General features: G+C 28.9%; 1 protein-coding gene and 1 long non-coding RNA gene across 4 annotated transcripts in view; one reads left to right on the top strand and one right to left on the bottom strand.

Annotated features, from left to right (window-relative positions):
* Nucleotides 1-26014, bottom strand: part of LOC106785161 — a 73191-nt gene that overhangs the window by 3340 nt on the left and 43837 nt on the right. Inside the window, exon 3 of one of the 2 annotated variants that reach the window (XR_001381500.1) lies at nt 6840-7555. The exons of the other annotated variant lie outside the window; for it this stretch is intronic. This is a non-coding gene — a long non-coding RNA (uncharacterized LOC106785161). Of the gene's footprint in view, nt 1-6839; nt 7556-26014 lie in introns of those variants that run through there. 2 annotated transcript variants of the gene reach the window in all.
* LOC106784189 (ATP-binding cassette sub-family G member 4) lies at nt 5927-24009 on the top strand. 2 transcript variants are annotated; one of them, XM_014743599.1, is made up of 13 exons: nt 5927-6017; nt 6689-6829; nt 11698-11864; nt 16108-16340; nt 18141-18258; nt 18861-19050; nt 19326-19533; nt 19758-19934; nt 20192-20559; nt 20914-21082; nt 21210-21310; nt 21413-21568; nt 22088-24009. In XM_014743599.1, the coding sequence occupies exons 3-13, from the start codon at nt 11707-11709 to the stop codon at nt 22430-22432; spliced, it is 2223 nt and encodes a 740-aa protein (XP_014599085.1). In that variant the 5' UTR covers nt 5927-6017; nt 6689-6829; nt 11698-11706; the 3' UTR covers nt 22433-24009. The 2 variants fall into 2 exon arrangements, with proteins under 2 accessions (XP_014599085.1, XP_014599000.1); XM_014743514.1 differs by lacking the exon at nt 5927-6017 and adding an exon at nt 6131-6545 and having other exon boundaries at nt 6624-6829; nt 22088-22524.

Genomic DNA, 26014 nt, shown 5'->3' with positions numbered 1-26014 from the left:
TCTCTCTCTCTCTCTCTCTCTCTCTATCATAGAGTAGTTACAAATTGAAATGTATGTATTCATGACGTTTAGTATGCAGAAGAAATTGCGTCTTTCTATCTAACTATAATTGTGTGGATCTTTTTAATATCAATATTTTATATATACTTATTTTTTATACATATATTATTGTTATTAATTATTATATATATCGTGTGATTATGAAATGCATGACCATAATTAATTGTAAAATATATAATAATTAAAGTCACTTAATAATATTATTTTATTGTATAATAATTAATGGAAATTTAATTAATAGGTAAATTAATGGTATATATGTATATAAGATATGTAGAGTAGTATCGAAATTCTTCTTTCGCAAAAAAACAAAAAAATAATCGGAGTAATTTGACAATTTGTCTTTTTAATCTATTTAATAACGCGTGATAACGTTAAAAGAAATGACGTTGAAAATTTGCGACAAGAGAAATATAAACGTGCAAGAAACACTTGTGCTTGTGTGTACGCACGTAAGATAATATTTTGTATTCAGTGTAAAATTATGTATTTTATAATTATTCTTATTTAAATTATTTAATAATTTCGTAAAAGTTCAGAACGATCGAACATTTACTTTCTTAGTAAGTTCGTCAGTAATAAAAGCTCGACTGTTAGTCGCACTCGTGATCGAGGTCACTTAACTTATGGTAGATGATCGAATGTATGAATCATGAGCCGTGTGAACGTATTATTTGTACGAGGAAGTAAAAGAAATATTTATTCGAAATTCCAACTTATTTTTTTGCACTATCGTTATGTTCTTCTTTGTTTTTTTTTTTTTTTCTTTTATATTATTTGAGTATGTAAAGAAGGAGAGAACCACAATCGTAACGATACTATTATACTTGCATCATAAAATATAATATGTTGTATCATCAACACGATAAGCATTTCTGGAGCAAGTCAATTGTCATAAACCGTTATGGCAATTTATCTTGTAACCTTAACGCTTATTTTCACTTTACGCCATATTTTTCATTGACTAATAGAACGCGAGCTTTATTAAAAAGAAAAAAAAAGGAAAGTAATAAAAATGAATATCGTTTTCAATCGGAAAGAACATTGTTTAATTATATTTTTTCATTTCTGTCATAATATACACACACACAGAATCGTGCGAATAACAATTTAATATTCATTTAAAAATACATAATAAATATTCATTAATAAATTATACATTATAAATATTTATTTTAAATACATTTTTTTTAAAACTTTCGATATTACTATTCAAGATCTTATCTTGAATTAATCAATGCGTATATTTAAATAAGGTTTCATAAAAACTCTGACACTCCAATTTTTTCAATCTATATTTCTTTCCATTTTTATTTTCTATATTCATTTATTTCTATCCAGTAGTAGCATTCATACGTCTCATTCGTATCAGGTGTTCTTTATTGAAAGGTTCAATTCTCGACACGTGCTTGTCTTCAAGGAAAGATCGATAAAGATAGATCGATCGATCGATCAATTAATCAGTCGATTTTAAAACACATCGCTTTTTTTTACTTGTCACAATATGAAATTGATGACGATCGATGACGTGCTGCTCGTTTTTTTTTTTTTTTCTTCTTCTTTTCTTGTTCTAATTAATTAAATCAATTAGAAATATTTTCGCATGGATGAACAAACGACAACGTAAAAATTAAAAACTCAACTTGTTTGTTATTTTATTTGTCAATGTTATTTTCAATAAGTATACGTACGTTAATTAAAATATATATCGCGTTTGATACATTTTTTTTATCAACATTTGTTTTTTTTTTCCTCTATCATAGATAGATCCTTCTTTCGATACTTTAACGAGAACGTTGCGAAATGCAAACTGTTGTTTTGCTTTTTACGACATACATATATGGAAAACACATTCTGACGAAACAGACCGATCATCATAACGACTACGATTCTAAAAAGGATTCTACTACCTTCTGAAAGATAGAAAAAAGGTGTGCAAGTTTCTATCTCTCTTTCCTTTTGTTTTGTTCTTTCTTTATTTCTTCCTTTCTTTATTTCTTTCTCTCTTGGCACTATTCCAAAAATTATTCTCGTCAACGTCTCCTAGCAAAACTGTGAAAATGAATGCGAATTGAGTGAGATGAAATTCTCGTTTCTTTTACTCACACTTTATGCACGTTTATGTATTGTTGTATTATGCATATATAATAAACACGATATCGGAACTGAGTGTTGTGCCAGCTAAAATTTATCACTTTCTTAGCTTTCTTCTTGTAGATTTCGCGAACACTTGGTTCAACATTTTTACTTTTTTTTTTTATTTTTTTTTTTTTTTAACACTATAAACATCAATACAAAAGTTCTTTAAGATTGTAAGGATTTATTTTAAGATTATAAGATTGTTAACATTTAAAATGATTATTTTTAACATTGATCTTTCAATTTGTGTTCATAAATTTGTTGCATGTGTTTTTTTTTATTATTCATCTCTTATGTCTAATTATTAATTTAAATAGAAAAATAAAAACGTGGATCGATTTTTTCGAGTCTTGCGATAATCATGTTAGCTACTCGTAACTAATGATAGTGAATCTACACAATAATATACTTCCTGAATTGTATTTTCTAATCTTCTGTTGAGGAATCCTATTAGTTCGAAGCTTTTCACTGTAAATCGTTAGAAGACATAAAAGAAAAAAGAATTTATATATATTCGTATACTCAAATGTGATATTCTTCTCGATTATATACGATTTCAAATACAATCAAATGTCAAGATCGTTTGAAATAAAAAATAAAATAGAAAAAGAAAGACTTTGACCTGATCGTCGATCGATAAGAAATTTTTCTAATTAAATTTATCACACGATAGAAAGGAGTAGTTCGATAGAGATGATATTAGAAAAAAAATTGATTAGCGTTTTCGATAAATACAAACACACACGCAGACATTCCGCGACTAAGAAATCACCTGTACAGCTGGTTACTTTTATTATCCTCAAGATACAAAATTAAATTCTTATTATTTTCTTTTTCTTTTATATGAAAATATTACAAAACATTTTTCACTATTAATCGTAATATAATCCTTGGATTCTAATTGTAATTATTAATTTTTAAAAATGTACGAAATTAATGATTAATTTAATTTAATTTTGTCTCATTTATAACAGAATCGGATTATGGCAGATTTGAAGAATCTCAGTTTGAGTGGGGGAGGTGGATCGAGGTACAATGGCGACGAGCAGGTACAATTTATTCCCGGTGGAAGTCATCAAGTGACAATCAGATCTCCACCGCCATCTTTACATTTGGAGAACCTCAATAATGCGGTCCTGGGGTGAGCTACCAATATATTTTCACTTCAATATTAATTTTTTCTCCTTTTTTTTGTTTTTTTTTTTATTCGTATCTCTTTTCACGTTTCCCTTTTTATATAACACGTTTTATTTCTCTCTATTTTTTATTTCTCTTTCTTTTTTTTTTATTTCCGTTTCTTCAATCGTCACGAACCAACTATATAAAACACGAACCAACTATATAAAACACGAACGAGAAATACAAATTTTAAAACGATAACGTATAATGATATCGTATTTACTTGTATCGATATAAGTACATAACTCCCAGGTTTTCCTGCTTTTCAAAGTAAATACACGTGGACAAGATGCCGGTTAATGCATTAGCTATAACACACATCCTGTTTGAAAACTTCATTGATATACTTCTTCATAATGTTTCAGCATATTTCGTGTTACGTCATTCACCACCCTATTCCAACAACTCATTTCAATGAGAGAGAAAGGGAGAATCGTAATTACGTAATTTCGTCAGGTTATTAAGAAAAAAGAAAAAAACGAATAAAAAGGAAAAAAAGAATTTTTAGGGGTTTGTTTCACACGAGAAACATCAAAAATAAGGATCGATGTTTTTAAATGAGAGAAGGAATGAGAATTTTTTTCTTTTTCTTTCCTTAAACGATGACGAAATAAAATATTGATTCGTGTTACCAGCTGTGATCTTTTTCTTCATCGAAAAGAAATGCGTATGTATGTGTGTGTGTGTATGTTTATATTGTGGGTGTATGTGTGGGTGGATACCTAATGGTCCCTGTTCGCGTTTTATGCCTACTTCATCGACCGCAAATGTCGTTTGACCTAAATTTCATTCGCTATTCGAGTTAAAAGATATCTTCTTTCTCTCTTTCTCTCTCTCAAACTCTCTCTCTATTTCTTTCTTTAACTTTGTCCTCCTATTTTAACATTCGAGTTCGATTCGTACTGTAAACAAACTCAAGGTATAAATTCTTTCAATCGTGCAAAATCATTTCAACGTGTACACATTCCTTCTCCGTTTGTTTATGATTAAAGTTCACATATTTCTTTAATAAATTTGTATTATAAAAAAAGAATGTATACGAACGTTTTAGAAGGAAAAAAAAAATAGAAGAAGACTAATATAAATACATATAAAAAGGAGAGAAAAAAAAGAAAGAGGTGGGGTGGTTGCAGGTCAAACGTTTCATAAATTTTTATATGTCGTGGCTCTTATTTGAAAGAAAACGATTTTTTTTTTTTTTTTTTTATTATTATTTCGTTCCTGATAATTTTGTATTATTTCTTTTTTTTTATTTTTTTGTCAGGATTATTATGTGGTACGTATTATAGGATGACGTAGTTGAAGATAATTAAAGAGATTTTTGTTAATATTATTATATTTTATTATTCATCGATAAATATCGATTGCGTGTGTGTTTTTATTATAACTTTTAATAATACGAAATACTTTATAAATTTTTTTTTATTATTGCAATTTTCTTGAGGATAATGAATCGATTGCAAAACGGTAAAATGAGGTTTTATCGCGTTTTATTGCTTTAGCGTAAACTCGATGACGTTTCTCAAAAGTCTTTATGTGCTAAATATTATCTTTCGTTATTTTAGTTTTTATTTGTCGTAAGAACAAAACAAGACGGTATTTCCTTATTTAAACTAAATAATAAAAGAGAAAATGTGCTACAATCTTTCTGATGTATATACGCTTGTTCCGAATTGTCAATAAAGCAATGGTAAGTTCTATGAAATAAATATATATATATATATAATACTTTATGTCTTTCGTAAAATAAAAAAAAAAGAATAAAAAAATAAATCAATAATAATATCTAACTCCTGTGTGTGTAACTTTTTACAGGAACAATAAAGAAAAAAAAAGAAGAAGCAAAATTACAAGAAAAACCTCGCTTTCGTTTGAACAAAGGATTTCCCACATATTCATCACTTACATACTAGTTTTTTAAACTCCGTTCAATCAAAAGAACGGAATTTTTCTTAAAGATATGAATCACGATTAATCGGCCGCATCATCTGTAGCATCAAGAATATTTCCAAGGATCAACGCTTTAATCGTTACCAAGGATAAAATCAAACGTAGGTAGATATACTATGTTGAAGTTCATCAATCTCTTTGTATTCAATCTTCTTTCCAACAGTCAAACGACGACGACGACGAAGACAACGACAACCGACTTACTCCGCAGGGTATGAATCACACAGTTCGAATTCACATTTCGAGATCGTAGAAGAGTAATCTTAAGCAGAAAGAGAAAGAGAAAGAGTCAGTCAGTCAGAAAGAACTGTCATGTTTGTTCCCTTCTACCTTTTTCTTTTTCCCTCCACCTCCTCTATTCCAAGATAGAAGAAAACAATTAAAAAGAACAAGCGGTATACGTAGTGCTCTCTTCTGTTAGATCTTTGATTACGTTAGAAAATATGCAAGGTCGTCTCGGGTTAAGAAAATTCATGTTTATCTGAAAGATAATAGAAGTTTGTGAGTAGAAAATGAGATAAAGGAAGAAATAAAGTGAGAGGATTTGAGTTAATGGAGTGGTGGGGGGGCCCCTGGCTCCCGCAAGAAGCTACGTTCCTGGCTTTGGTCGCGGACAGGTCGGCTTATTTCGACGGTAGAGTCGAACGGTGGTGCATAGCCCGACAACTGATTCTCTCGGAGTGCTGGTGGTGCGTTTTTTAAATCGGTCTTTCTCTCCTTGCATCCCTTTCTTTATCTCTTTCTTTTTTTCTTTCTTTCTTTCTTTCTGTCTCCTCCCTTTTTATATATATATATATACATATATACATATATATATATATCTGTACCTTTATCTCATACTTTCACTTGCTATCCTAATTCTCATTATTTTTTCTTAAACAAATCTATATATTTGTCTTCTTCATATCACACATCCCTAATTATTATTATTATTTATTAATTATTCGATCAATCGTTAGAAGAGATTCGAACGTGGAAAATATTATTAAGTGTATCTGTGCTCGAAACAAAAAGCCCAACGCAAGCTTATCTTCTTTTTTTATTTATATATATTTATATATATAGGTGTTTAAAAGAAAAAAGAAAAAATTTAGGAAAGTAGTTAAAAGTAGACGAGAAGAAAAGTGTTGTCATGAATCGTGGGGTGCGTTATCGGTAACGAAGAAACACACGAAAGAAGGAATCTTGTCGATAAATCTACGATCACTATAGTGATAGTTCGTAATTAGTGTTCCTTCGATTTAATCCTCCGAAATATTTAGATTTGTTTTTACATTTATTTCTTGTTACGTCAGAGAAAGAAGAGATAAAATATTGAATTTAAATAATAACCGGAAGATTTGTATACTGCGTCCGACAGGAGAGGGAGAAAGAGATAGTCAAATATTAAAGGAACAAACCTGGAGGATGCTTCGAGTTTATTCCAGTAGGTTATGAATTCGGATACAAAGGACAACCTTATAAACCAAACGCATCTGCAGAAAAACCAGATCATCATACGGTGAGTGATGCATATATATATATATATGTATATAACGCATGTATGCACATACATTTTCTTTCTTCTTCAACCTTTACCTTCATGACCTCCGACAATACGTTTCTTATAATTACTTTTTTATTTTGATATTTTATCTATTGTGTTTAATAGAAATGCATTTTCTTTAAGCAAGCGAATGAACGTGAGTGCGACACGTGCGTGTATTTGACTTTTAGATTATATTTTGACGTTTCTCTAACAATAATTGCATGCAAATATTATTTAATAAATAAATTATATGAGTCGACGTATAATAATTTCTACAAAATTAATATAACGTATATGAAGAAATATATCATTAAAAAATTTTAAATTCATTCAGAAATAACGTTTACAAAAATAAACCGACGATAACGTTGATAGTTTGGACTTTATTTGTATCGAGTAAAATTTCAACGCAATTAAAATGATAAGAAATAATTTTGAATAGTGTTATTATAATTTCGATCGTAAAAATTGTACCGTTTTGTTCTACGCGTTTCTTACCTATTTTCTTTTTTCCCCTTCTTTTCATTTCCTTGTTCCTTTTATTTCTTTTTTTTTTTCTCGTTTTAAAAATAATCCCACAAGACGCAACGAAGACATCATCTGTGTCCGTATGTAGGTCGTGGCGAGTCGAGGTTCGTTCGCAAGCACGCTTTTCGTTGATAATGGATGCCCTTGTTTCTAGTTTTCTTCTTACATTTTCTGTGGACCGAACCATCTCTCTAAGTTTTCCAACAAAATATTTCTATTTTTCTTTTCAGTATATCCAAAAAAAAAAACAAAAAAAAAACTCATACTTTCAAGCGAGAAATGAAAACTAAAAAATATATTCTTTTCTCGATCGTGTAAAAAATAAAATTTGTCTCAATTAATCCGAACGATTTAATACATTAAATATTCATTTCCTAATCGCAATCTTCGATGCGTTCTTTAAATTGCTAATAATAATTTGTACGATACAAAAGAAAGAAAATGAGAAAATTCGAATAAATTATTTTGTATTTTATATTTTTTTCTTACGCGACAAATGATCGATAATATCGACAAATTATTCTTCCTTTTTCTTTTTTTGTTTGTTTGTCAAACGATATTACGAATTAACATTATGTATTTTTATTTTCCAATCAACGAAAGATACTCCATCTAATTGCAATTAATTAAATAGATTATTCAAATAAAAAAATTGAAACGAATATTACACACACGTGCATATATATATACGAGAGTAAAGATTTATATAAAAAATTTATGTTCATCTTTCCAAGATCTATCTCTGATTAAATTTTACGATCACGCACCGTTTTCTCGTTCAAATGCACATTGCACACGCGCGAATTAATTACGCGCATGCGTCTTTTCAATCATTATTATTTCTATTTCTCTTTCTTAAACGTACAATGTGTTCCGATGAACGAACATCATTTTTTTCATGTCACAGTCAGTTGGGGAAAACTAGAAAATAAAATCATCGATCGATCTTCGTGAGCTTAGGAAAATTATAAATAGGATTGTATTTTGCACGCGTATCAGCCATTATCTCACTCTTTCTCTCTCTCTCTCTCTCTCTCTCTCTCTCTCTCTCTTTTTCTCTATTACCGTTAACGAGTCAAATCTGAATTGATCAAACGAGCATTTGGTGTCTCTCTTCTTCCGTTCTCTTTCCCTTTTTTCTCTCTCTCTCTCTCTCTCTCTCTCTATCATAGAGTAGTTACAAATTGAAATGTATGTATTCATGACGTTTAGTATGCAGAAGAAATTGCGTCTTTCTATCTAACTATAATTGTGTGGATCTTTTTAATATCAATATTTTATATATACTTATTTTTTATACATATATTATTGTTATTAATTATTATATATATCGTGTGATTATGAAATGCATGACCATAATTAATTGTAAAATATATAATAATTAAAGTCACTTAATAATATTATTTTATTGTATAATAATTAATGGAAATTTAATTAATAGGTAAATTAATGGTATATATGTATATAAGATATGTAGAGTAGTATCGAAATTCTTCTTTCGCAAAAAAACAAAAAAATAATCGGAGTAATTTGACAATTTGTCTTTTTAATCTATTTAATAACGCGTGATAACGTTAAAAGAAATGACGTTGAAAATTTGCGACAAGAGAAATATAAACGTGCAAGAAACACTTGTGCTTGTGTGTACGCACGTAAGATAATATTTTGTATTCAGTGTAAAATTATGTATTTTATAATTATTCTTATTTAAATTATTTAATAATTTCGTAAAAGTTCAGAACGATCGAACATTTACTTTCTTAGTAAGTTCGTCAGTAATAAAAGCTCGACTGTTAGTCGCACTCGTGATCGAGGTCACTTAACTTATGGTAGATGATCGAATGTATGAATCATGAGCCGTGTGAACGTATTATTTGTACGAGGAAGTAAAAGAAATATTTATTCGAAATTCCAACTTATTTTTTTGCACTATCGTTATGTTCTTCTTTGTTTTTTTTTTTTTTTCTTTTATATTATTTGAGTATGTAAAGAAGGAGAGAACCACAATCGTAACGATACTATTATACTTGCATCATAAAATATAATATGTTGTATCATCAACACGATAAGCATTTCTGGAGCAAGTCAATTGTCATAAACCGTTATGGCAATTTATCTTGTAACCTTAACGCTTATTTTCACTTTACGCCATATTTTTCATTGACTAATAGAACGCGAGCTTTATTAAAAAGAAAAAAAAAGGAAAGTAATAAAAATGAATATCGTTTTCAATCGGAAAGAACATTGTTTAATTATATTTTTTCATTTCTGTCATAATATACACACACACAGAATCGTGCGAATAACAATTTAATATTCATTTAAAAATACATAATAAATATTCATTAATAAATTATACATTATAAATATTTATTTTAAATACATTTTTTTTAAAACTTTCGATATTACTATTCAAGATCTTATCTTGAATTAATCAATGCGTATATTTAAATAAGGTTTCATAAAAACTCTGACACTCCAATTTTTTCAATCTATATTTCTTTCCATTTTTATTTTCTATATTCATTTATTTCTATCCAGTAGTAGCATTCATACGTCTCATTCGTATCAGGTGTTCTTTATTGAAAGGTTCAATTCTCGACACGTGCTTGTCTTCAAGGAAAGATCGATAAAGATAGATCGATCGATCGATCAATTAATCAGTCGATTTTAAAACACATCGCTTTTTTTTACTTGTCACAATATGAAATTGATGACGATCGATGACGTGCTGCTCGTTTTTTTTTTTTTTTCTTCTTCTTTTCTTGTTCTAATTAATTAAATCAATTAGAAATATTTTCGCATGGATGAACAAACGACAACGTAAAAATTAAAAACTCAACTTGTTTGTTATTTTATTTGTCAATGTTATTTTCAATAAGTATACGTACGTTAATTAAAATATATATCGCGTTTGATACATTTTTTTTATCAACATTTGTTTTTTTTTTCCTCTATCATAGATAGATCCTTCTTTCGATACTTTAACGAGAACGTTGCGAAATGCAAACTGTTGTTTTGCTTTTTACGACATACATATATGGAAAACACATTCTGACGAAACAGACCGATCATCATAACGACTACGATTCTAAAAAGGATTCTACTACCTTCTGAAAGATAGAAAAAAGGTGTGCAAGTTTCTATCTCTCTTTCCTTTTGTTTTGTTCTTTCTTTATTTCTTCCTTTCTTTATTTCTTTCTCTCTTGGCACTATTCCAAAAATTATTCTCGTCAACGTCTCCTAGCAAAACTGTGAAAATGAATGCGAATTGAGTGAGATGAAATTCTCGTTTCTTTTACTCACACTTTATGCACGTTTATGTATTGTTGTATTATGCATATATAATAAACACGATATCGGAACTGAGTGTTGTGCCAGCTAAAATTTATCACTTTCTTAGCTTTCTTCTTGTAGATTTCGCGAACACTTGGTTCAACATTTTTACTTTTTTTTTTTATTTTTTTTTTTTTTTAACACTATAAACATCAATACAAAAGTTCTTTAAGATTGTAAGGATTTATTTTAAGATTATAAGATTGTTAACATTTAAAATGATTATTTTTAACATTGATCTTTCAATTTGTGTTCATAAATTTGTTGCATGTGTTTTTTTTTATTATTCATCTCTTATGTCTAATTATTAATTTAAATAGAAAAATAAAAACGTGGATCGATTTTTTCGAGTCTTGCGATAATCATGTTAGCTACTCGTAACTAATGATAGTGAATCTACACAATAATATACTTCCTGAATTGTATTTTCTAATCTTCTGTTGAGGAATCCTATTAGTTCGAAGCTTTTCACTGTAAATCGTTAGAAGACATAAAAGAAAAAAGAATTTATATATATTCGTATACTCAAATGTGATATTCTTCTCGATTATATACGATTTCAAATACAATCAAATGTCAAGATCGTTTGAAATAAAAAATAAAATAGAAAAAGAAAGACTTTGACCTGATCGTCGATCGATAAGAAATTTTTCTAATTAAATTTATCACACGATAGAAAGGAGTAGTTCGATAGAGATGATATTAGAAAAAAAATTGATTAGCGTTTTCGATAAATACAAACACACACGCAGACATTCCGCGACTAAGAAATCACCTGTACAGCTGGTTACTTTTATTATCCTCAAGATACAAAATTAAATTCTTATTATTTTCTTTTTCTTTTATATGAAAATATTACAAAACATTTTTCACTATTAATCGTAATATAATCCTTGGATTCTAATTGTAATTATTAATTTTTAAAAATGTACGAAATTAATGATTAATTTAATTTAATTTTGTCTCATTTATAACAGAATCGGATTATGGCAGATTTGAAGAATCTCAGTTTGAGTGGGGGAGGTGGATCGAGGTACAATGGCGACGAGCAGGTACAATTTATTCCCGGTGGAAGTCATCAAGTGACAATCAGATCTCCACCGCCATCTTTACATTTGGAGAACCTCAATAATGCGGTCCTGGGGTGAGCTACCAATATATTTTCACTTCAATATTAATTTTTTCTCCTTTTTTTTGTTTTTTTTTTTATTCGTATCTCTTTTCACGTTTCCCTTTTTATATAACACGTTTTATTTCTCTCTATTTTTTATTTCTCTTTCTTTTTTTTTTATTTCCGTTTCTTCAATCGTCACGAACCAACTATATAAAACACGAACCAACTATATAAAACACGAACGAGAAATACAAATTTTAAAACGATAACGTATAATGATATCGTATTTACTTGTATCGATATAAGTACATAACTCCCAGGTTTTCCTGCTTTTCAAAGTAAATACACGTGGACAAGATGCCGGTTAATGCATTAGCTATAACACACATCCTGTTTGAAAACTTCATTGATATACTTCTTCATAATGTTTCAGCATATTTCGTGTTACGTCATTCACCACCCTATTCCAACAACTCATTTCAATGAGAGAGAAAGGGAGAATCGTAATTACGTAATTTCGTCAGGTTATTAAGAAAAAAGAAAAAAACGAATAAAAAGGAAAAAAAGAATTTTTAGGGGTTTGTTTCACACGAGAAACATCAAAAATAAGGATCGATGTTTTTAAATGAGAGAAGGAATGAGAATTTTTTTCTTTTTCTTTCCTTAAACGATGACGAAATAAAATATTGATTCGTGTTACCAGCTGTGATCTTTTTCTTCATCGAAAAGAAATGCGTATGTATGTGTGTGTGTGTATGTTTATATTGTGGGTGTATGTGTGGGTGGATACCTAATGGTCCCTGTTCGCGTTTTATGCCTACTTCATCGACCGCAAATGTCGTTTGACCTAAATTTCATTCGCTATTCGAGTTAAAAGATATCTTCTTTCTCTCTTTCTCTCTCTCAAACTCTCTCTCTATTTCTTTCTTTAACTTTGTCCTCCTATTTTAACATTCGAGTTCGATTCGTACTGTAAACAAACTCAAGGTATAAATTCTTTCAATCGTGCAAAATCATTTCAACGTGTACACATTCCTTCTCCGTTTGTTTATGATTAAAGTTCACATATTTCTTTAATAAATTTGTATTATAAAAAAAGAATGTATACGAACGTTTTAGAAGGAAAAAAAAAATAGAAGAAGACTAATATAAATACATATAAAAAGGAGAGAAAAAAAAGAAAGAGGTGGGGTGGTTGCAGGTCAAACGTTTCATAAATTTTTATATGTCGTGGCTCTTATTTGAAAGAAAACGATTTTTTTTTTTTTTCTTTTCCTATCTTCTTCCCCCTGATAACAAATACACTTTTTTTCTATCCTTCTTTCCATCGACGTATCTCAGTGTTCTTTTTTATCTCATATACCAAAGTAGCAAGTTCACAAACTGGCAAAGGAGAAGGAGTGATAGGGATGGAATGGGCTGAAATTGGGTGAGGGTTCGGGGTTGTACGATCGTTTTCAAATATCCGCTTTATCCCAAATCCTAAGAGAGAAGAATCTATGAATGAAAAAGGACAAGGCAAGATCTACTTCCGACACGCGAACGAAACTTCCCTCGAAAACGTCCTAAAAGGAATTTCAAGGTCTCTCTCTCTCTCTCTCTCTCTCTTTCTTTCTTTCTGTTTCTTTTTATAGTTCGATCGATCTCAAAGAACTTCGATTCTCCTTTTCGTTGTTAGACACATTTCTAGAAACTAATACGTCTTGCAAAGTGTAATACTCGTTGAACTTTTCTCTGTGCTTGCCAACAAAAATTTCATTATTTTATCTTATTTGGCAGTGTGCAAATACACGTGCGATCGTATAGAATAATATTGCGATTTTTTTTACTAACGATTATTACACATTTCCTTGGTTTTTTCTCATGTTTGAGATTTTTGTATTAAACAAGTTTTAATATTATTTTATTATTAAAGCGTTTGAAAAATTTAGGACGATGTAATTTTTCATATAATTTTGTTCACACGATACCAATGACGAGATTTAAATGAATAATAATCTTTTGTGTTAGTTAACCTTTGCCAAATAAAATATTATTTCGATTTATCAAAGGCCTACCGGATCTCGATGCCTATCATCGAGTCATTTAATCTATCTTCATTTATGATCAATGCACCTCGTTAAACAACAACGCTTTATTAAGTCATTTTTCATTTTATTTTTTCGAATTACGATCATTGAAGATCAATCTCTCAATTTAATAATAAATATTCTTTTCTTATATTATTTATATATAATATATGTAAGGTATTTGTTTTTCATTCTTTTTTTTTTTCCAAAATAATTGCAATTGCAAATTTTGTCTTCTTCCTCCTCCTCCTCCTCCTCCTCCTCCTTCTTTCGTTACATTGTCATTGTTGTTTTGCTCGTTATAATCTTTCGCTAACGTAAGAACTTGAAAGTCATGTGTCGAACGAGTAACGAAAGATATCTCGAACGTATATTTCTTTTTTTTTTTTTATTTATCTCCTTCAAAATATCGTCTAGATCAATATCGAAATCCGCGCGTCGTGCAAATAAAAAAATATTTATCTCATTTCGTTACATTTTATATATTATTATTTGACTTGATTTTGTATTCAGTAAAGGGAAAATTACTCGAACGCGTGAAGGCGCTTTATACAAATAAAAAGAGAAGAAAAAATATAATTTAACGAGATTGGATTCGCGTTCTCTTTATTATACTCATCGCGTTTTATCGTAACGATACTATTTTCTTTGGTAATTGCAATCGAGAGACGTTACGTTTCATTACTCATTAACGTTTGCACACTTTACTTTTTTATATATGTATATATATAATGGAAGAAGAAATTAATTTACATAACCGATGCAAAAATTGTGCAACATAATATTATTACGTTTCTAATCTCGTACGAGAAAAATAGTATGCATTTAATTATACTGACTATAACCGACTATTTTCTTGTTTTTTTTTTGTTTTTTTTTTTTTTCTTTATTCCCTCCCCTATCGATTTACGTTAATTATTTTTATTAAAAATTAAAACGAATGATCTTAGAAAAATAAATGATTATTTAACAATCAAGATACATTAAACGTCTAAGATTATTTTTTAATTAATATAATGTGAAATAACGAATCTTTCGTTATCTAATATAAGAACAAAAGAAAAAAAATGAAAGAGAAAAAGAATTATTATTATTTCCATTTGCACGCTTTTTATTTACCGGAGATCATCCATGTTATTGTGTAAGACAATTTATATGCACTTTTTAAACGATCTTGAAAGCGGAAGCACGAACATTATCTGTAATAACATTGTTTTTGTTCAACTTATTTATCTATAATTTCATGCTAATTGACAAATATACTCGTATGTAGTTTTTTTTTTTTTAGAATTTATAACGAGGTTAATTTATAAAAAAAAGACACATTTTTTAACATTTATCACAATTATTCATACTTTATCGTAGATCACGAAGATTCATAAGTAGATATGAAGTAATATTACTATATATGATAATAATAAGCAGTAGATAAATTATCGGATCTTTATAAATTGTCAAATATTATCGTACAATCCAGTAGAGAAAATTTTAATGATGACACTTCATTTCGGTATAGTACTTAAAAAATGATGTTCTATAGATCATAGATAAATTGAAAATACATTTAATTGATGCGATTAATTCTTTTCTTTTTGATACAATGTACATAAAGATCTTTAAAAATTTTATTTATAGTAATAAATATATTTAATGATGATAATAATAATAATAATAATAATGATAATACTGATTTAAATATCGATAATATTCAAATAGTTAAGAACCATGATAAATTGGATTATATTATTTTAAAGAACACTACAATATTCTCACGAAGCTCGCAAGAATATTCAATGAGAACTATCTGATAAAATCTCATAAAAATTAATTACTACTTTCCTTGATTTGAAGTAAGTTACCGGCGATCATTATAATCTTAATTGATAATAATTACGAAAAATTTAACGATACAATTAATAATAATTTTTCTTATGAATACAAAATAATATATATAATATAATAATATAAGATTATTTTACAATATTTAATATCCCATATCCGATATACTGCAATAATAATATAAATATATTTTAATATAAAAATAATATCCCTAATTTTTTTTAAGCTCAATCTATACAGGTCAAAAAAAAACATTATATGAAATGACGATAAAATTAAATGAAAAAATAATATTTATATATATTATTCTCTACTAGAATATTTTTGCGGATTATTTATATCAATCTTTTTCGTTTTATTTTCAGAGGCTCGCAGAACAATCTTCAGTGTAGTTGCAATGGTGTCACATCAAACGGTTCCGCGGGCACAGCTTGCACGGGAGGTGTGTTAGCAAGGAAAGTTCAAAATCACAGTGGCGCCAGTCCTGGGCAAGGAAACAAAAGGCCGGCTGTTTCACTGACGCATCTACCAAAAAGGCCACCAGTCGACATCGAGTTTAAGAATCTCGCCTACAGCGTTTCCGAGGGCAGAAAACGAGGTGACATTATGCTTCCTTCTTCCATTTTTTTCAAACTATTTTAACAAGTGTTTTAAATAAGAGACAACGACGTCATCATCATCGTCATCGTCATCGTCATCATCATCGATTTTCAAACAAAACTCAAGACCGACCTAATTTAATAATTAATTTGCTTCCGTTCTTGTTTTGTTTATCTTTCATTTCTTCAAACCGACAAAAGAGATGATTCATTTAACATGCTTTATATAAAAGGATCACTATGAAAGAGTTTTCATCGTTCATGATTACAGTGTACGTTTTTTTTTATTTTTTATGGCGATATTAATCTCGTTCTTACCTTCTTTCTCTCTCTCTCTCTCTCTCTTTCTCCCTATTTTTTTTTTGTTTCTTTTTTCTTTTTTTTTATCCTTCTCGTTATAAAGCGAACGTGTCGGTAAATTACGTATATGAAGCATTACTCTCTCTCTATCCCATGATTGGTCTATTAAATTAATTTAAGTAATTGTGGCCATTAATTATAATAAACTTTGAATTGAGTCAATGCGTCTTGATAGAATAAACGAACGTTATTATTATTGCTTATGATAATAATATTAATAATTCGTTATCTTTATCGTTATCGATTATTATTTCTCAAGAGATCATAGGTTGCGTTATTATCTTTTTTAAAATTATCATCAAGTTAAGATAGAGAGAAATTGATATTCAGCGATCATCAAATTGGAATATCAAAATTCAATTACATTTTGAAAAAAAAAAGGAATTAATTAATTTTAATTTATTTATTTTATTCGCGTGTTGATTATAATAACAAGGAATATATATAATTTATATATATCTTTTTTTTAATCTTTTTAGTATGAATATAATAATAATATACTATTATTGCGATCGAAGAAAAAACAAATTTGAGTCAGAAGGTGTAGGATCGTTTTATTAAGCAATAATTTATTCGAAATTATTAACTGGTTCATTGAAGTTGGTTATTATTTATGGCTTAAGATTCCCGAAAAGATAAAAAGAAAATTTGATGATGCGAACACAGCAACTAGCATAGGTTTTTCGTTGGGCCAACGTGTGTGAACGACCTAGCCCGAAAGAATCGATAGTAATGTACCGGCTGGTTCCGGTTTCGGCGCAGATGCACTACCGAGTGCAACCGCACTCGTTGTAAAAGAGGTCATTCAGAAGTCTGATTAAGTTATATATATAAATAAATAAATAATCATATATATATATATATACACGTAAAATGTGTGTAAAAAGAAAAAAAAAAGACATAATAATTATGATAATATGTCATTCGTTATCATCAACGAAAATTTCCATCATCGTTTCTCATCCGAATGTCATGATTTTTGAAGATCAATTTTATAAGTTCTAAGAGTATTATCGAGTATAAAAATAGAATTCAATTACTGAAAGTTAGAGATAAAGTAAAAAAGATAAGAAGAAGTAAGAAAGTTCAAATATATTTTCTACAGATGATATATTAATTCGATTGAAACTTTTGAAATAATAAATTGTTAACTTTTTTTGTCCTCTTTTTCTTTTTCTTTTTTAGATCATTTTATACTTTACAAGACAATTTTAAAATGTTTAAACTGAAATTGGATTGAAAAATCTGGAACAATAAAAATCCTTGACATATTTAAAATTAAAAGAAAAAAAAAAAGAAAAAGATAAAGAAATAATTAATAAGGGAATGAAAGATAATGTGCGAAAAGAAAAAAAACAAAATAAAATGAAAAACTTTACTAATTGTATTACTATAATTTTGTATTTTTTTTTTTATTTGTTTGTTTCGATTGATTATAGGTTACAAGACAATTTTAAAATGTGTGAACGGAAAATTCAGATCCGGCGAATTGACAGCCATAATGGGTCCATCGGGTGCCGGAAAAAGTACTTTGATGAACGTTCTGGCTGGTTACAAGTAAGTAACATTGTTTTATCATAAATAAAAAGAAAAAAAAAAGAAAGTTGAAAATCTCGTAAGATTATTTTCGATCCTCGATAAAGGACGACGACCTTTTGTCTGGATTTTCAACGTAATGCGATAAACGGCTTGTTGTACGGTTGGTTGAACAATTATTAGAACAAATTTATCGAAGGGTAGAACCCTTTATATTCATCCGTACTTCGTCGTCTGACAAAGATATACACTACCTCCTTGTGTTGACTGACAACATCCCTATACTATTTACCCTCGAGTAATATACCTAAACACATATTTACATGTAATACGTGTGTTGTTTGCAAAAATATATACATGTATTTGTCTCGAAAATCGTATTAATACAAATAAATGAATAATTACACGTTTTTAAACGCGAAATATTTTTATTGTTATTATTATTAAAAAATATTTTATTCGTTGTTTTAAGCTGAATATTAAATTGTCCGTAATTAATATTCGATTGTAAAGAATATAACATTTTTAAATATAAACATTTAGGAAGTTCACAATTTTCATAATATTTTTGCACCAATCTGATACTTTTAATATTAATATTATTTTTATTTCTATATTTTTAGAACGTCTCATCTGAGTGGATCAGTATTGATAAATGGAAAGGATAGAAATCTTCGAAGATTTCGAAAGATGTCTTGTTATATTATGCAGGACGATCGGTTGCTTCCACATTTGACTGTTCACGAGGCCATGACTGTATCTGCTAATTTAAAATTAGGGAAGGACATAAGTGCGACAGCAAAAAAAGTTGTGGTAAGATTATCTTGATTTTTTTCTTACTAATAAATACATTGTTCTTATATATACATTACATTACTCGATTAAATGCACAAACCAAATTTTTGATATATAGGATTAAATGTGTGTGTTAAATAAATATCGGTGTAACATTTATCAATTTGTATATATCGTATCGCAATATAAATGCACGATAATATCCTTGTTTGAATTTTCTGCTTAGAAATTTGTTTTTGTTTTTATTTTCTTCGTGAAAATAAATAAGAAAATAGAAAATCTTTTTTTGACAGATCGAAGAAATCATTGAAACTCTTGGACTGAACGATGCCAATAATACTCAAACTCACAATCTCAGTGGTGGACAAAGAAAGAGACTGTCGATTGCTTTGGAGCTCGTCAATAACCCTCCGGTTATGTTCTTTGACGAACCCACTTCTGGTTTAGACAGCTCCTCCTGTTTCCAGTGTTTAAGTCTGCTGAAATCCTTGAGTCGAGGAGGTTTGTAAAATAAAGAATTTAAAAAGAAAAAAAAAATAAGAACGAAAGGAAGAAAAAAAGTAATAATAATAATAATAATCGTGAGAAAGAAAAAAACTTTATCATATCTCTGAATAGATATTAAGATGAGATATTTGTGAAGAAGTATTGACATTACACATTTAAAAAATTCTTATAGAATTGAATCAACAAGCTTGTATGTAATGTCTCTTATTTCGTTTTAGGAAGAACGATCATATGTACGATACATCAACCAAGTGCAAGACTTTTTGAGATGTTCGATCATTTGTATTTATTAGCCGAGGGACAATGTATATATCAAGGCAATGTAGGTGGTCTAGTACCATTTTTATCTTCGATGGGCCTAGATTGTCCAAGTTATCACAATCCAGCAGATTACGGTAAAATTTTACTCTTTTTTTAATATTCTACACACCTGCATATTAATTTTATAGTAAACACATCGTAAAAAAATAACACCTGTAAAGATCAGATAATTAGATAAAACAACACCTGTTGTTAATCGCCCGAAGAAATGATAAAAAATAAGGGCAAACAACAAGCGATGAAAAACAATCAAAAAAGAAGAAAAAAAAATACCAATCTTTTCTATCTCTCTCTTTTTTTTTTAATATTTCTCTTTGTCTCTCTATCACAGTTATGGAAGTAGCATGCGGAGAACACGGTGAATGCGTTCACAAATTGGTAATGGCCGTTAATAACGGCAAATGCAATAATTATCAACATCATCAAGCCGCGATAGCGGCAAGTCAAACGGTTTCAAATGATATTGCTAAGCAATCACCTACTCAAGAACAAACCAAACCAGAAGCTCCAACCTTGATACCAAATGGTGTTGCTAAACCAGCCGCTGATGGTACTGTCATCAATATGCCAATTTCTTGCACGACTTCTTTGCTGGACAGTGCCGAAAGCATAGAACAAAAAGTTGGATTCCCGACCAATGGATGGGTGCAATTTTGGATTCTACTTAAGAGAACATTCCTTTCGCAGTTAAGAGACATGGTTAGGATTGTTTTAATCATTATTTTCAAAAAATATCTTTCTTTTTTTATATTTAATGTTATTTACTTTTTTTAGCAGTTAAAAGTCACGATTATACAGTTGATCCCATTTTGTATTTATTTTCTATTCGATATTATTTCTGTGTAATTTGGTAACACATATAGTTAAGGGGGATTTGTTTTTATTTTAAATATTTCATTAACAATCTCTTTTATTTTATTTAGTATTATTTATTGCGATTAATAGACGCTGTTAGAGTCGTATTAAAATATTTCGTTCTTCCAACTTTCTCAATTTATTTTATTGTTTTTTTGTTTTTAAATAATAATGTATGATTTTTTGTCAAATTGTTAGACATTAACGAAAACAAGGCTGATATCTCACATAATCGTTGGTTTTCTCATCGGTGCTATATACTACGATATCGGTAACGAGGCCTCGAAAGTTATGAGTAATGCCGGATGCGTCTTCTTCACTGTAATGTTTCTTATGTTCACTGCTATGATGCCTACCATACTCACGTGTAAGTTGTATATCATGTCATATGCGATAGATTAAAAATTATTCATGTTTGAAATATCTCGTGTGTCATATATCATACTCTTGGATCATTTCTAATATTTTCTTTTTATACAATTTTTTGTTTTCAGTTCCCACAGAGATGGCAGTGTTCGTGAGAGAACATTTAAATTATTGGTATTCATTGAAAGCTTTCTACTTTGCTAGAACTTTAGCCGACTTACCGTTTCAGGTATAATAAATATTAGAGAATGAATATGTCATTGATTATTAAATGTTGAATAAATATATATATATATATATATATTTTTGTAATTTATTTTTTATTTTACAGATAATTTATTCCATAGCTTATGTGATGATCGTCTACTTTATGACTTCGCAACCATTGGAGACTGAAAGGTTTCTCATGTATCTAAATATATGCGTATTAACGTCGTTGGTATCACAATCCATCGGTTTGTTAATAGGTGCTGCTATGAGCGTCGAGGTAAGCCTCTTATTTTTATTCCTAATATTACAAATTAATTAATTAATTTTTCTACTATACATGAAAGTCTATCCACAAAAAAAAATGAATAACTCTTTAATAATTTTATTTATAAATTATTAAATCGGTTTTTTACGTTGAGAAAATATGTTAACTTCTTATAACAATACCTAAAAAAGAGTCAAATATATACTACACCTAAATATAATAGGTCTAGTAGAAATAGGTTTATATTAACACGTTGACGTCATAATTATATTTCTAATAATTAACTTGTAATTCTCTTTTAAATTAGTATCAATTAAACCCAACGAATCCAGTATTAATTTACAGTTATAAGTTATCGTTCTATTTAACTTTTTCTATCGAAACAATGGAATAGAGAAAAGAAAAATATAAACAAAACAAAAAGGAAATTATACGTCAAAGTTTTAATCGTTGCAATAGTATATATCTTTCTCAGTATTAAATATAAATAATATAAAAGATATTAATATTGAAAATTATATGTAATTTCAGAGTGGGGTTTTCATTGGACCTGTGTCATCGGTCCCAATCGTCCTATTCTCAGGGTTCTTTGTTAACTTTAATGCGATACCTTCGTATCTAACGTTCCTTTCATACGTGAGTTACATCAGATACGGTTTCGAAGGTGCTATGATCTCTGTATACGGTTACAATCGTGCGAAGCTCAAGTGTTCCGATGCATACTGCCATTTCAAGAGCCCGACGAAATTTTTAGAAGAAATGTCGATGGAAAACACCGTTTATTGGGTCGACGTAGTCGCCCTTGTTGGATTTTTACTCGGTCTAAGGGTAGTCGCCTATTTCGTCTTAAGGTTGAAATTACGATCGCTCCGTTGAAAATATTAATTCGATTACGTCGACGCGCTCCGATGGCAGACAATAAGAAAAATAATAAATGAAAATAAAAAGGAAACTATAAAGGAATGAAGAGAAAAGAAAAGGAAAAGAAAAAGAACGAAGAAAATGAAATCAATTTGAAAGAGTAACGAAGTCAGGAATATTCGAAGAGGGTGCTGAATTATTCGTGGATTCAACAAAACTCGCCTGACTTTTTTTCTGGATGAAAGAATAATAAGAGAAGAAGAAGAAGAAGTAGAAGAATGATACTTCGTAACGTTTTTACTTCCTCGAAGAAACTTCATTCGAGAAATGGATTACAGATTTTCCAATGCCAGACACTTTTAAAAGTATATATATATAAGTGATACGCACGATTTTGTTGCGTTAACATTTTTATAATAAGAAAAGAGATCTCCCAAACAAAACAAAAGAGGTTTCTGGCGTTGGAAAAAATAACATGGAAGTAAAGTAGGTGATAAAAAATGAAAAAAAAAAACGAGTAGGTGGATGAGGAGGAGGAAGAAATTAAAAAGGGAAACCACTGTTCGCTTTGTTATTAAAATATGATACACACATATACACACACCCATACTACATACATACAAATACAACGTGTTTCCTTGTGCTTTTGATATTATCCGAATTTTATAATTTGACTTACTAGAGATCGATTGAAATGATGGTACCATGACGTCACAGATTCTCATATAAACACTTATACACTCATATAAAAGAAAAAGAGACTGTGAATCAAACAGGATAAAACACTTGCAGAACAGATATACAGTTATACATATATAAATAATACAGAAAAGCATAGGTACATCAAATATATATGTAAAAAAGAAAAAGAAAGAAAGAAAGAAAAGAAAGAAAAAAAAAAACAAAAATCGTAGCTCGACCGTTTGAGTCGATATTCTAGCAGATAAAAAAAAGTTTTCATAGGCCAGGACTATTTAAGTACGAAGCCTAAATAAGATTTCATCGAATTATAACGACAGTATCAAAGAAAGAGGAGGAAAGAAAAAGAAAGACGATTATTACTACCAATAAAATATAATAATAATAATAATAATAATAATAATAATAATAATAATAATAATAATAACGCGAAGAGAAGAACCAGAATTGACGAATCATAAAAAAGCGCGTAGTATAATAATAAATAAATAAATAAATAAATAAATAAATAAATAAATAAATAAATAAACGTAGATATTTCTTATAAGGGATGAATGTAGCGAATGCGCATTAGTTAGGCTATTTTAACGAATCCCGTAATTATAATAATTATCTAATGAAGACAAAAATAAGAAAAGAAAAGGATAGAAATACGGACTTGTATAAGTATATATATATATTACATATTCCAAGAGAACGGTCAGCGTTTGGTCGAAGAGTCAAACAAAAAGTGAGAATGACAATTGTTCATAGCCAATTACTACTAAACTCGCCAGGAGCCTTAGGCCCATTCAAGACTCGTTTCCCTCCAACGATCGCGCGCGTCTATCGTAATTAAATAAAAAAAAAAAAAAAAAAATTAAAAAAATTAAAAAGCAGTGGAAAAAAAAAATTAACAGAAATAAACCAAAAAAAAAAGAAAACGAAGAAGAAAACGAGACGAAAAGGACAAAAAATTTGTTTAGGATCGTTTCTCGTTTTTATTTAACACAATGTAGAATTATTTAAAAAGTAGTATATTTAAAGGATCAAAACTTACAATTAGAAATGAAAAAAAGAAAGAAAGAAGGAAGTGAACTAAAGTAAAGTAAAAGAAAGAAAGAAGAATACAATTTGATTAAAATAGAAATAAACGAGTCTTTTATTATTCTCATACATAAAATATTTACGTGACGACGTCGTGTGTCTCCGTGAATGTGTGTATATGTATGTATGGGGTTTAAGGGTGGGGCTGGATTTAAGTATAGGTGATTAGTACGAACATTTACCGAGAATGCGTGAATAAAAATAATAATTAATAACAATAATAAATATAATAAAATAAGATTTACACAGGAGGAGACACCGACGACGCATTTATATATTCAGCACAACTTCATATACATACCATAATATGTATAAGAACATCCTTTTAATCAAAAGGATCTACATACTCTCTCGACTCATATCGCGTTAATTCATTAAGGTAAATAAAACGTGGGCATTATTATACATTATTAAATACATTATCATACTTAAAAGTATTCACCTATACATCTCTGCACATATGTACACATTTAATACATAAAACAAATACATTGACTTATTACACACACATACACACACACACACACGCGTGTTTACTTAAATATTTGTATTATGCAAGGAGAAGAAACGATGAAGAACAAATTGGAACGTGGTGTTTATTGTAAAAAGATGGTAAAAATGGAAAACACAAAAAAAAATATTATAAAATAAAATTCTACAAAAAAGTCGAAGAAAAAGAAGAAGAAGAAGAAGAAGAGGAAAAAAATGGGAGAAGCTCACACTTGACCAATCACTAGCTGCCTGAGCGTTTGCTTTTAATAAGTGCGAGTACTAGCGTTAACAAGTTGCTACAATTTAAAAATTAAATTAAATTCGATGAATCATCAGGGAAGAGAAGAATGCGTTGTTGCACGTATAATAATAATGATGATTATGACGATGACGACGACGACGATGATGACGATGATGATGATGATAATGATGATGATGATGTGTGTTGGTGGAAACGTGTGGATTTTTCTTTCGCGAAAAACAAGCGTTTAATTAAGAACAAACAAATGTAAGAAATGCATCCTCGTTATTGCATTTCTTTTTATATATAACATGTTTCTTTACTATTTCTTTTTTTTTTTCTATTATTCATTCTCTTCTCAACACTAATAACAATAATAATAATAATAATATTAATAATAATAATAATAATAATATTAATATTAATAATAATAATAATAATAATAATAATAATAATAATAATAATTCGCCTTAACGATTCTTTTTGCGGCCTATTTGGGCGTTGAAGAAAAAGAAGAAGAAAATAAAGACGAAATAATGAACGAACGAATGAATTAATTAATGAATGAACGTACGAACGAACGAACGAACGATAGAGAGGGTGTTAGTCCACGTTTGTTCTATTTTCGTCTTTTTTCTTCCTCCTCTTTTTTATACGATACGATAAATAAGAAATAATGAAAAAAAGAATTAAAAAAAAATTGAAAAAAACCAGTCAATAAATGAGCGAGCAATTAAGAAAAGAAAGAAAGAAAGAAAGAAAGAAAGGAAGAAAGGAAAGAAATAAAGAAAGAAAGAGAGAAAGCTTCTTATTCACTGAGATTCAAAATTCATCGATCTTTCTCACTTATTATATATATATTTCCGAGATTAAACACACAAGAATTAATTATTAATTGTTAATTAAAATTATTATACATATGTACTTTTTTTTTTTTTTTTTTTTTTTTTTGATTAATTTGTTTTTCATCGTTTGACTGGTTAGGTGATATAAAAGCAGTATTTATATCGAAACATGACAATGTATTACTTATTATTACACATGTAATGTTATTATTGTTCGTTTATTTTTTGTTCATT

Source organism: Polistes canadensis, unplaced genomic scaffold (genome assembly GCF_001313835.1).
Source record: "Polistes canadensis isolate GaletaPanama2010 unplaced genomic scaffold, ASM131383v1 scaffold_0, whole genome shotgun sequence".
Classification (NCBI taxonomy): domain Eukaryota; kingdom Metazoa; phylum Arthropoda; class Insecta; order Hymenoptera; family Vespidae; genus Polistes; species Polistes canadensis.
This window is presented reverse-complemented; position numbering and strand designations above follow the sequence as displayed.